Source organism: Mus pahari, chromosome 5 (assembly GCF_900095145.1).
Source record: "Mus pahari chromosome 5, PAHARI_EIJ_v1.1, whole genome shotgun sequence".
Taxonomy (NCBI): domain Eukaryota; kingdom Metazoa; phylum Chordata; class Mammalia; order Rodentia; family Muridae; genus Mus; species Mus pahari.
The window spans coordinates 38,184,610-38,197,898 of NC_034594.1; the positions used below are offsets into that span (position 1 = coordinate 38,184,610).

At 38.8% G+C, this 13,289-nt stretch overlaps 1 protein-coding gene across 1 annotated transcript in view; it reads right to left on the reverse strand.

Annotated features, from left to right (window-relative positions):
• C2cd6 (C2 calcium dependent domain containing 6) overlaps positions 1–13,289 on the reverse strand; it is a 104,906-nt gene that overhangs the window by 51,957 nt on the left and 39,660 nt on the right. Inside the window, exons 10-13 of the mRNA XM_021199208.2 lie at positions 11,962–12,067; positions 10,028–10,091; positions 4,166–4,203; positions 2,607–2,894 (exon numbers count right to left, since the gene is read on the reverse strand). Coding sequence (XP_021054867.2) covers positions 2,607–2,894; positions 4,166–4,203; positions 10,028–10,091; positions 11,962–12,067 — 496 coding nt within the window. The remainder of the gene's footprint in view (positions 1–2,606; positions 2,895–4,165; positions 4,204–10,027; positions 10,092–11,961; positions 12,068–13,289) is intronic.

The window sequence follows — 13,289 nt, forward strand, 5'->3', positions numbered from 1 at the left end:
CTTCTCATTGTGTCCTGGATTTCCTGGATGTTTTGAGTTAGGATCTTTTTGCGTTTTGCATTTTCTTTGATTGTTGTGTCCATGTTCCCTATGGAATCTTCTGTACCTGAGATTCTCTCTTCCATCTCTTGTATTCTGTTGCTGATGCTCACATCTATGGTTCCTGATTTCTTTCCTAGGGCTTCTATTTCCACAGTTGTCTCCCTTTGGGCTTTCTTAATTGTTTCTACTTCCTTTTGGCATATCCTTAATGGTTTTGTTCAATTCCATCCCCTGCTTGGTTGTGTTTTCCTGTAATTCTTTAAGGGATTTTTGTGTTTCTTCTGTTTAGCAGTGTTATCCTGTACTCCTTTAAGGGATTTTCGTGTTTCTTCTAGCTGCTTAGCAGTGTTTTCCTGTAATTCTTTAAGGGATTTTTGTGTTTCTTCTACCTGTTTAGTAGTGTTTGGGTGAAGTTCTTTAAGGACTTCTTCCTGTTTAGCAGTGGTCTCCTGTAATTCCTTGAGGGATTTTTGTGCTTCCTCTTTAAGGGCTTCTACTTGTTTAGCATTGTTCTCCTGCATTTCTTTGAGTGAGTTATTAATGTCCTTCTTCAAATCTTCTACCACCATCATGAGATATGATTTTAAATCCACATCTTGCTTTTCGGGTATCCAGGACTCGCTATGGTGGGCGTACTAGGTTCTGATGGTGCCCGGTGTTCTTGGTTTCTGTTAGTAAGATTCTTAAGCTTACCTTTCGCCATCTGGAAATCTCTGGTGTTAATTTTCAAGCTGTCTCTGGCTGGAGTTTGATCCTCCTGTGATTCTGTTAGCCCCAGTCAGCACTCCTGGGAATCCAACTCTCCCCCGCATCCCTGTGGTCAGAGCACTCTCTTCAGGCAAGCTCTCCTCTTGCAAGGGAGGCGTCCAGAAGTCTGGAGCTCTGATCCTCCTTCTGAGTCCTGGGGTCAGAGCCCTGCCTGTAGGCCGACTCTCCCTGCGTGATGCAGAGGACCCATGATCTCAAGGACCTGTGGTGTGGAGAGTCCTCCGAGCGCTCAGCTGTCTCCATTGGGGTTCAGAAGAGAAATGGCAGGGGTGGCCGCGACCGGACCGGAACCCCGCCTCTGGGGTGTTCCTTTGTCCCTGTTCCTGCTGGCACAAGTCCCTGCTGGATTCTCTGGAATTGATCGTGTTCCACTCACCTATGATCCCGAGGACCATGATCTGTGGTGTGGAGAGTCCTCCAGAGCACTCAGCTGCCTCCGCTGGGGTTCAGAAGAGAGATCTCAGCTTGTCTTTTATGTTTTGCATTTTCCAAACCTTTTTATGAGCATGTATTACCTTTACAGCAAGTAAATAACATTATTCAAATGATATTGCTTTAAGCTATTGATTAATTAAGAATAAGTTCCTAGGGATGGAGAGATGGCTCAGTGGTTAAGAGCACTGACTGCTCTTCCAGAGGTCCTGACCTCAATTTCCAGCAACCACATGGTAGCTCACAAGCATCTGTAATGGGATCTGATGCCCTCTTCTGGTATGTCTGAAGACAGCTACAGTATACTTATACAGCTACACTAATTTAATGTAATGATACCTTTTGAAATTTCAGAGGGAATTTGGCTATGGTTTTGAATCCATAAAAGGATGAGGAGATAGAGCTAAACACTGGAATGTCAAAAGCCAGTGTACTGGAGCGAAAACCTTGCTGAGGCCTCTAACCCCTCCCAGCTGCCTCTTTTTGTTGTTGTTTCCTTAGGGTTTTTGTTTTGTTTTGTTTTTTGTTTTTTTTTTGTTTGTTTTATTCACTTTACATCCAGATTACAGCCCCCCTCCTCTCTGTCCAGTCCCACTGTTACAAATCCCTCCCCCTATTTCTCATACCCCTTCTCCTCAGAGAAAGTAAACCCACCCTCCTTGGGTACCACCTAGCCTGGGGCATCTTAGTCCCAGCAAGCCTAGGCACATCCTTTCCCACTGAGGCCCAACCAGGCAGTCCAGGAAGGGGGAGGGGGATGATGCCCTGGCTGCAGCAAAGGAAGGAGGATGCTGACAAAGGCTTTTCTAATGTATCTTCCGTTTACACTCTGAGTCTGAAACAAGGGGACATATGTGCTATGTTTTGTAAGAGAAAAAAAATTTTTAAAATTCTACTAAAATAATTTCTCAGGCTTTTACATGTCTTTTGAATTTATATTTGTAATTGTTAATACATTTTTAGCAGAATCACACACTAATGCAGGGGATTAATTTGTACTATTGACAGTTTGCTTTTCTTTCAAAGGATTTCCCCCTTAATTGATCAGTACACACAGAGTAAGAACAATTAATATATTTAGACACGTTTCTACTTAGAGACATTTGAGTAACTTTGAATTTATTAGTATTGAGTAGACTTTAAGGATAATTCTTTTGGGTTTTCCTGTCTGAAGTTTTGCTGGGGGAGACTCACTTAGTTGAACTTCTGTTGGATCTTCCCTTTGAAAGCCACCTTTTCATTTCAACTCTCAGGAGACCAAACTAGCCCTCTTCCTTTCAGTTGGTACCTCATTCTGTTGGAGAGAAACCTAAATTCCTCCTCCTTATTCTCTCAGGATTTATGGGTAAATTTCTCAACTTTACCTCTTGTTGAGATGAGCTTATTTTTAAAATGCTTGGACGTTTGGGCATTAGTTCTTCATCCGATGAAAGTACTATACTTTTCCTCTCTTCGTGTGGCCTGTCTTCTGGCTCAGAGGTCTTCTGTGAATGTGGCATTTCATCTTCTTCTATTATCTGCAGGCTGTGAATGGGGGGCAGCAGAACATCTTCCAGCGGTATGGAGTCACTACTTTTAGATAAAGATATCTCTGAATACTGTTGGTCCAACAGCTTTAAAACTGGTATGACCCGGCCTTCCTTATCACCGTACTCCACCAACCAAAAAAAAAGAAAGAAAGAAAAAGAAAGAAAGAAAGAAAAGAAAAAGAAAAAGAAAAAAGAAAAAAGAAAAAAGAAATTTAATCAATCATTATTCACTAGTGAGTTTTTAAAATCAACAAATCAATTATGTCTGTCCTTTACATACTGCCATTGATATTTGTAAGTTATTACATTCCTCAAGAAGACATTGAGAAATCTTATAGTTGGACTGAGCATAGATCCATTATCTGAAACGTGATAAAGCAGTTGTTTATGAAGCAATGGCTTGCATATGTCCGGATTGCATAAATTGGCAACGTGTTAAGGAAATCTGGGGGCTGATGTCTTACTGTTACGTTATCATCATGAAACAAGGGAAACTTTAGGACCAAACTATCACAATCATATCATAAAATAAAGGAAATGTAATAGTAAAATAATACAAAGAAAAGGAAAATGAAGACTAGCTTCTTGAACTAAATGCTAACTCAATGTTATGCAATGTCATACAAAAGTCTCCACTGCTTCCCCAACTCATTTCTTTCCCTTGGGGAAAACAGTACATGAGGACTCTTCAACTGACATTTGGCAGTCACAGAACCAGTATGGAAATAATTAAGTAGCATCAGAGACAAAAACAAAGTTTTTAGTCTTTACTGATCTACATGGGGATTTATTCCTTAATAGAATGAAAAATGATATTGAGATAATTCCATTTTTACTGATTTCCATTATTAAATGTATATCGTTAGGGTCACATTGTGATGAGCAGTTCTAGTGCTGAGGTCATCTGCTCCTCAGATCTTAAGTAAAATTTCATGGGCTTTCCCCTTTTCTTCCTCAACATCATTAACTCCTTCTCCTTGCTATACACTCTAAATTATTACTATTTTGTGCTCAAGTCTATTTCCATGGAGCAATTTAATTTGAAACTATTTAATAGTATAGATATTGTTGTTGAATAACTTTAGGGATGCTTTTTAAGCTTTACCTGTAACTGTTCTTCTGCTTATAGTCCATCTCTTCATAGATTAGTGACTATTAGAAATTCTCTTGTGGCTAGAGAGATGGCTCAGAGAAGCTAACAGCTTTGGCTGCCTTTGTAGAGAACCCAGGTTCGATTCCCAGCACTCACATGGTAGCCATAACCATCTACAACTCCAGTTCCCAGAAAGATACAGTGTTTTCTTTTACATCTGTGGGAACCGGGCATGAATATGCATGCCTGAGCTATGCAAGCAAGACACAAGAGAACATAAAAGAAGAAGAAATTCTCTTACCTCATTTGAAACAGCTTCAGATTTTCTGTGAATATCAGCTTTAAAAAGAAAATGAGGTCTCTTTTATTTAAACAACATTCATTACTTACATGTATGTACACTGATGAACTATAACTTTTCTCCCTTCAGATAAATGATAACTTAAAGCAGCTATTCAAATATGAACACTACCTTAGTGAAAACATGGTGACAAGCCTCTGGGAATATCAGGGGGCAGATGAGATATAAGAAGGAGTATAGAAATAAGAATGGATCACATATGAATTGCTGTGTAGCCTTTATATTGTTCCCTAAGTCCCTGGGCCATCTTACATCCCACAAACAATATACAAGGTTTTCCATTTCCCCACAGCCTGGCCAACACTTGGTATCTTTTGACTTTTTTGGTAATAACTATCTAGCCAGGTATAAGATGATATTTTATTATGGTTTTGATTTACACTGAACTGGTGATTAGTGGTGTTGACCATTTGTTTTTCTCTTTGTAGAGATTGGCATGCAAGTTCCTGAGCCATTTTTAATCAGGTTATTTACACTGAGTTTGTTGTTGGTGGTGGTGGTGGTGGTGGTGTTAGTGAATTGAACGACTCTTTATGTCGTTCGGGTATGAGCCACTTTCCAGATGTGTGCTTTGCAGCCCTTCTGGCCCATTCTGCACTTGCCTTTACCCACTGTCTGCTGTCAGGGGCTCTCTAGCTGGATATAAAGTCAGATGTTTTTGTGTTTGGACTGGTGCTTTCACTATCACATTAAAGGAATTATCACCTGTACCAACATCACTGAGCTTTTCTCATATATCACCTGAAAATCTTACAGTTTCAAGCCTCAGGGTTTAAGTTTTTAATTCTCTTTAATTTGCTTTCTTTTTTCAGCTAGTTCTTGAGGAGAATGAGGCAGTTTTTCACATGATTTTGCATTATGCAGCTTTGTCCAATTTATTTATTAGTTCTAACACGTTTTTCTTATAGAGTCTTTAGGGTGCTGTACATACAAGAGCATGCCCCTGTGCTGTCAAACTGCCTTCTACATGGCTGCGTCTGTTCCCATGATTACTGCTACTCTCAGCCTTGGTAGAAGCTTCTTTGTTGCAGGAGGCAGCAGGCAGTGCAGAAACTCACAACTGGTCACTGACAGCACTCAGAATAAGTGACTGCTGCGTGCTCAGCCCTAAGCAGCAGGACACGCACATCACACCCTCAGGGAAGAGTGTGGGGCACCGTGTAGAAAGACTTTCAGAAGATGAGGAGGAGGATGCATATTCTGGATAGGGCGTATCCATTGCACCCATGAAATCATAGTAGCTGCCTATACACGACCTGTACAGAATCAAGCCAGCCAACTCACTAGCATGAATAGGGAGTCTCATGAGGGTCTACTCCTAGCTGGGGAGCTGCTGCTACTGACGGCTGCTTGTGAAGGGGCAGCACCGTGCACACATGCACACAGGCAGCACCCATGGGACTCATGGGCTATTAAGAAACAAACAATGACATGAAGCTGGGAAGGAAAGTGTTGGGGATCCAGAAAGAGAAAGGGGGCACTTAGGTTGGATATAAAACCAAGGTATACCATATACATGTGAAAATATCAACACAAAGTAACAAGACTTTAATGTATATGATGAACATATACATGGAGAATGAAATTATCAAAAGATAAAGAGATCCAAAAATGCCAGTTCGTGTCCTGTAAAAATAAAATGGCGCCACCTCCTTTCTGGGCTGGGTGGCATTTATCTCTTCCTCTTGACTAGTTGCTCTATTAGGACTTCTAGTATGATGCTCAATACAAGAATCGGGGAAGGAAACCCTCACCTTGTTCCACGTTCGGAGGAAGAACCATACATTAAGAAATTGGGAGAGAGGTCAGGCATAGTGGCACACGGGAGGCAGAGGCTGGTGGATTGCTCTGAGTATAAAGCCAGCTAGCCTGGTCAACAGAGTGGGGTTTCTTTCTCTTTTAGATAGATTTTTATTTTATGTGGATAAGTGCCTCCCTACATGCATGTCTGTGTGCCTGCTGCATGGGGGGGTCAGAAGAGGGTGTTGGACTCCCTGGAGCTGGAGTCACAGATGGTTGTGAGCCACCATGTGGGTGCTGGGAACAGGACTTCTGCACGAGCCACAAAAACTCTTAAACCTCTGCACAGTCTCTCCAGCCACACTTTATGTTTTCCTAGTCTAGCTCAAGTTGTCAATTTTAATTACATTTTTAAAAACTTAGCTTTGATTCTTTTCAATTCTCTAATTAAAAAAAAAAAACTACTATGATCTTTATTTCCTCTAACTTTGAAATTAGCTCCTGTTCTAGTTCTTAGTGGTTTGAAGTGAAGTTGTTTAATTTTAGGTCTTTTCAAAACTACATATTTTACTTTTAATTCTGCATATGTGTGTGTGTGTGTGTGTGTGTGTGTGTGTGTGTGTACACATGTATTCTGGTGCCTATGGAGACCAGAGGTGCTAGACCGCCCAGAGCTGGAGTTATATGCAGGGGTGAGCTGTCTGACACCAAACTCTGCAAGGGTATCAGGCACTCTGAGCATTGGAGTGAGCCCCAGATCTTCTTTCTATGGAAACCTTTATTGCCATAAAAATAAAATAAAACTGACCTCTTACTATAAACACCCTTTTTGGTATTGCTTTTGCTTCAGTGAATGTATTTAGGGGGTGTCTCTAATTTTTCTTTACATTGATTCTGTGTTCTACTGGTTAACTATTAAAAGTAAAATTGTAAATGCCTACATAGTGAGAATTTTCGTTTTCTTCTGCTGACAGTTCTAACTTCATTCCACTGTAACTGGGAAGGTATTTGGCATGATATAAAACAAAGGTATAACATAAACCACTGTCAGTTTGTGGCTTGTTTAGTGACCTCTACTTTGAAGAATATTCTATGAACTCCTGAGGATAGTCTATGCTGTTTTCTAGAATCTTCTACACACATCCATTTGGTCTCTAGTTAAGTCAATTTGCTCTACACTGCTGCGAAATTCTCTTTTGTTAATGTTGTCTTGTTGTACGATTATTATAGAAAGTCCAGTTTCCTGTTATTTTTTGTGTTGTCACCTGTTTCTCCTTTATCCTTTTTTGCATATCATTAAGTTCTCTGACACTGGTTGCATATATTTACAATTATTTCTTCTTGATGCCTTGACCCCTTTGTCATCATATAATGAACATATCAGTCTCCTTTGAAGTTCTGACTAGTATTTTTATGATACAAGCACAGCCCCACCCCCCACCCCAGTCTCTTTTGGCTACCACTTGCATGGATTTGGACTCATATTCTCAGGCAAAAAGGCAAGCGCCTTTACTTGGAGACCCATCTTGATGGCCCAATTTCCTTGTTACTTTGTGTCGATATTTCCATATATATAAGAGAAAACAGTCATTTCTTTCTGTTGTTAAGTGCTAGCGTTGTACAGCAAACCTTCACCAAACTGCCTGCTAGAGATTCTGCTGCGTTGTACAGCAAACCTTCACCAAACTGCCTGCTAGAGATTCTGCTGCCTCTTAAAACTTTCTTTCAAGTTCAAATTATCTCTGTTCTCAAAGACCCTAGGTATTAGATCACCAATGCGCCTAGACAAGCAAGACAAGAGCCAGTGCCTCAGCCTGTCTGCGGTAAGAATCAGAATGTTGGCTTCAAACTCCTGATTCCTCTATCCACTCAAGTGACTATATTACAGGCATGCACAACCATGCATGGTATATTTTTTGATTCTTAATGTGTCTCAAGCATCTAGAGTATGCTTAATGGTGTTCCGATACAGGCAAGACAGAAGCCCATGTCTTAGGATGTCCTCAGAAAAATCAAAATATTAGCTTATGATCTTATTTTCTGACCTCCACAGTAGGTGCCTAAAGTATTCCTAGCAGCTAAAATAGAGCAGGTTTTGTGCTCACTCAGCATTTGGGAGCCTGTCAGTTGGTTTCTGGCTTTCTTGTAAAAAGGAATTGTTATATATATATATATATATATATATATATATATATATATATATATATATATACTGTTGGAGTTGGAGTGTCTGTAGAGGGCCAGAAAGGTCTCAGGGCTCATGTTTTGGTGACATTATTCCCTCAACTCACTTTTTCTAGCTGTGGTGTGTATTATTTATAAAATAAATAACAGATTATCTTATGGATGTGGTGCATAAGAAGTAAATAGCGAGGTAGGGCTTTGGCTCAGTGGTAGAGCATTTGCCTAGCAAGCGCAAGGAAAACAAAGCCAATCTAAGACAGGAAACATCAGTGTGGTTAATACTTACACGCTCCAGGGTCAAAGTCAGTTCTTACCAGCCAGTGACTATGTGGATTCTAATTAGCTGGTTATTTAATCTGCTTAATTCTCAGTTTACTTGTTTATAAAAACGTGGATAGGAAAGTGCCCAGAACATTAGTATGTACTGGAATACTAGAGGCCTCAGAAATACCAAAAAAAAGCAAGTCATTAGATGGCTCACTGGATATGTTAAAAAAAAAAAAAAGAATTAAAAAAAACCTCTAGAGAAACAAAAATCATAGTACAAAAAGGTGTGTGTGTGTGTGTGTGAGTGTGTATGTGTGTGTGTGAGTGTGTATGTGTGTGAGTGAGTGTGTATGTGTGTGTGAGTGTGTATGTGTGTGAGTGTGTGCGTGTGAGTGTGTATGTGTGTGTGAGTGAGTGTGTATGTGTGTGAGTGTGTGTGTATGTGTGTGAGTGTGTGTGTATGTGTGTGTGTCTATATGAGAGAGAGAGAGCGAGCTGTTACTTCTTCCAGTGTGTGAGACTGCAGAGGGAGTCTGAGTGTTGGGCTCTGGAGGTCCTCAGTGGAGCACTTGCCTAGCATGTGTGAGGTGCTAGGTTTGATCTTTAGCAACCAAACAGTACAAATAGCACCAGAAGCAGCTTGTGTATTTCATGTAGAGTAGACTGAAGATACAACAGCTCCACTGTACTAAGTTAGAACAGGAGACAGAACTATGAGCGCACACATGTATATGCAAATGACTAATACAGCTGGGGAAATGGAAATAGCATGGAAAGATGACTAAGTTACATCAAAAACCTTGCAATAATAAATTATATCACCTACTTAGAGACATTAAAGATATAAAACAATGTATTTAAAGTACAGTAGTATATATGCTTTAACATGCTTTCTAAATAAATTTGAAAGCGATATTTAGGAGACCATGTGAACACTGTTTTTCATTAATTAAATCTCTTACTGATAACTTAGGGTAAGTTCTCAAATTAGATACTAATTGAATTTCCTCTGCTTTATAATTTCTCTTTCTGCTTGTCTGTTCTGTCTGATTCGCTCTTGCATACACACACACACACACACACACACACACACACCTACCTCAATAGTTCTATAGATTAAATGCTTAATAAAAATATCTTTATAAATATCACAGCTAAGATTTAAATTTCTCTATCTTTTAAGAAGCAAAGAACCATTTTAAAAAAATGTTTTTTAAACTCCTGAGGTGGAGAGATGACTCAGCAGTAAGGCACTGGCGACTCTTGCAGAGACCCAGCACACACATGGTGGCTCTGAGCCACCTAGACCTCTCTTCCTAGAGGAAGTGACATTCTCTGAGGGCCTCTGAGAGTATCAGGAACACAGATGATACGCAGATAAAACACCCATATGCGGAAAATAAGTAGCAACTTTAAAAGTTAAAAGAAAACCTCTTGATGGGGCCAAGTCTTTTATTAGAGATTACTTCAAAATACAAATATAATTGGTACAATAGTAAGATATATATGTATGATCTATGACAAAAGTAAAACTCATTTAGTAACTTTCATAATATCCCACCTTGCTTTAGTTATCTTAATAATAAAAATAAACATTAAATTGATTTTTACCATATGTCGTTCTTTCAAGCTCTTCTAATACACTAGAATTTGATTCAGTCGGCATGTTACTTCCCTAGACACACAAAGAAAGAAAGAAAGAAGTCATGTTGGGTAGAATACTTAAAGAACTAAAATATTTTTTCTGCTTTTATATTTATTTTACAGAGGACAAGGAGTTGGTGAGAAAATTAATTCAAGAAGCATGATTTCAACAGAAGTTGCTACTCCAGGAAGAAGCAGCCCAAACTCGAGGACCGGCATCACAGAGATGACGGAACAGAGCCCAGGGATGCGAAGCATGGCATTAGCTATACAACTGCAAGCAGCGAGGAGAGCAAGAAACACATCTGTATTGGAATATGTGATGGCCTATGTCTTTAAAATTATGTATATCTTTACAAAACTCGAAGGAAATTTGTAATGTACATTGAACCTTTTTATAAAGTACCTTTAATAATAAGGGCACAAATCCACAAGCTCTCTAATGACTAGTCTAAGTTTCTCCTAAAATATTAACTCTCTATTAGTAAATAATAATTGATTTAACTTGTAGCAGTAAACTACTATCCAATTATTACAGAGAAATTGTAAAACATAAAAATATCAACACAGTATGACTAGCATTTCAGGGTTGTGATCTTAGTAAATGTTTCATCTGAGATAGAAACCCTTTATTTCTTGATCAAAATGTATATATTAGATTACATATCTAAATTTCAAATGAAGTATTAATATCAAATTGCATTTAAAAAAACCACTGCAGCTCAACAAGACAAAAAGTACAATTTAAAAACTGTCCAAAGGTTTGAATAAATATTTATCGAAAGAAGATATATGAATAGTGAATGTATGAAAAAAATGTTCAAAAAAAAAAAAAAAAAAGAAAAAAATGTTCACACCATCCATCGTTAGAGAAATGAAAAACAAAAATGCAATGAGCCAGCACTTTGAATTCCCAAGGTTGTTGGGAGCATTGGGACCAGCAATCACAACACAGAAACCAACAAGAGGTCAAGATTCTAAACCGGCACACACTTTCTTACTGCAATTTAAGATGACAAGGTTGCTCCTACAAATAGTTTGGCAATTTTTTCAAAACTTTAAACTGGGAATTACCATGTGGCCTGGACATTCATGCAGGAAAACTAAAAACATTTGTTCACACAGAAAAGTATACAAGAAAGCCAAGCACACTGATCCACATTAGTCATCTCAGCACTGGGGAGGCTGAGGCAGGAGGATTATGAGATTGTCAGCAAGTTTAAGACTAGCCTACACAGTGAGACCCCATCTCAAGAAAAACAACAGAAGTCTGCTCTTGAATGCTCACTGCGGTGCCCTTCACCGTTAGCTCATTAGTATAAATAACCTCAATGTTCATCAGCAGATGAACACAGAGGCAAATGTAGCTTATCCATACAACAGAGATGTATCTAGAAACAAATGAACTGTTGCTATATGCTACAAATGGAAAACATTATGGTTAAGGGAAAAAAGTAAGCTACAAAGGACCATGTGCTATATGCAGTGCCACTTTTAGGAGATGTCTGGAATAGGCAAGTGTCCAAAGAAGAGTAACACAGACTGGCTGCTTGAGTGAGAGGACTGAGGAAATTCTCCCTCATGGTGGGAGGCTACCTCTCTTTAAAGAACAAAATATGTCTACAATTGACTGTGGTGCTGGATACACAGCTTGGTGGACAGACTAAAGGCCACTGAAGCGCGGGCTTTAAACTGGCCAGTTAACTGAACCTTAGAAATCATGAATAAACACTTATGGAATGATACATTGTTAATATAGAAAAGATTATGGAGTATGAGTAGCATTTTATATAAAGGTAATAAGCAATTAACTGATCAAACACTATTAATTATCAATTCATATTTCTACTAAACATATATATTTGCATACTACATATAAAAGAATGCATTTTGTTAATTACCTTAAAATCCCTTTTTATCATTTTTGGATTAATAAGATTTCTTAAATAATCAGCTTTTTCTATCCATGTACTCATATTTTTATATTCCTCTTTCATTCTTTCCAACCTAAACAAAGAAATCAGATGAAACAAAGCCAGTAACAGAAGAGTATGATGAAAGTTACAGAAAAACAACACAGTATGATCCACTTACACAGAGGTCCAAAAGCAACACACCGACAACATGTTATCTAACGATACAGTTAAAACAAGGATTTCAACAAAAATAAGGGTCATGGTTATGGGAAGTGATCAAGGACAGAGATGCACCTCATAAAGACACACAAATGTACTTCTGACATCAGTGATGATGATGTATTTCTTATCATTATTTATACTTTATAAACACATTTCAGAAATTACTCAATTATGTATTATTCTTGGTGTTTAAAAGTGTTTATTTTGATTAGTCTGGGCTGCAACAGCAGAATACTATATATTGGGTAGATTAAACAACAGACCCTTATTTCTCACAATTCTCAAGGCTGGGTCGACTAGGGAGCCAGCCCACTTGGATTCTGACAGGGTTCTTCCTAGCTTGGGGTGTCCCTCATCTTCCTAGCTTGGGGTGTCCCTCATCTTACATCCTCATAGTGGAAGGATGTTACCATGTCTTCTCCTTGTTTTGTATCCTTTCTAAGGTTATTAATGCATTATGAGGGCTTCATCCTCAAACCTGATCTACCCCACTTATTTCCCAAAAGCTCTACCTTTAAATATTGTTGCATCAGAGATTAAAACTTTAACATATCCATTGAGTCTGGTGATACAGCTCAATGGTAAGGCATTTACCTAGAATGCTTGAGAGCCTGTGTTCAACCCCCAGCAACACAAAGAACAAGAAGAATGGGGGTGTGGCGAATACCTGGTGTAGCACTAGACATCCAGAATTCTTGTCACTGTGTGTATAGATATCATTTTTAATCAACAAAAGATGCTTTCCCTTTAAAAATACTCTCACTTCTTAACTGATATAATATACGTTATAATGGCAAACGGCCATGCCTGCTTAAGCTCACTGGGAAGGTATATAAGTGGGAAGTTTGGGGTGACAGTGGCTGCAGGGGAAGCAAAATTTCAAAATCTTCTCAAATTCCTGAAGAAAGTACTAGAATACAAGTAGGAACTAAAAGCCCGTGGACGGTCTTTATAACTAACCTTACAGCAGAGTAATTAAAACTTCCTTTAAAACCAAAATCCAGCATTCAGAATGTCCACGTACAAGAGTGGAGGGAACACTGTATTTGACCGCAAAATTTCTTCGCTAATTTTCTCCTCAAAAATCTGAG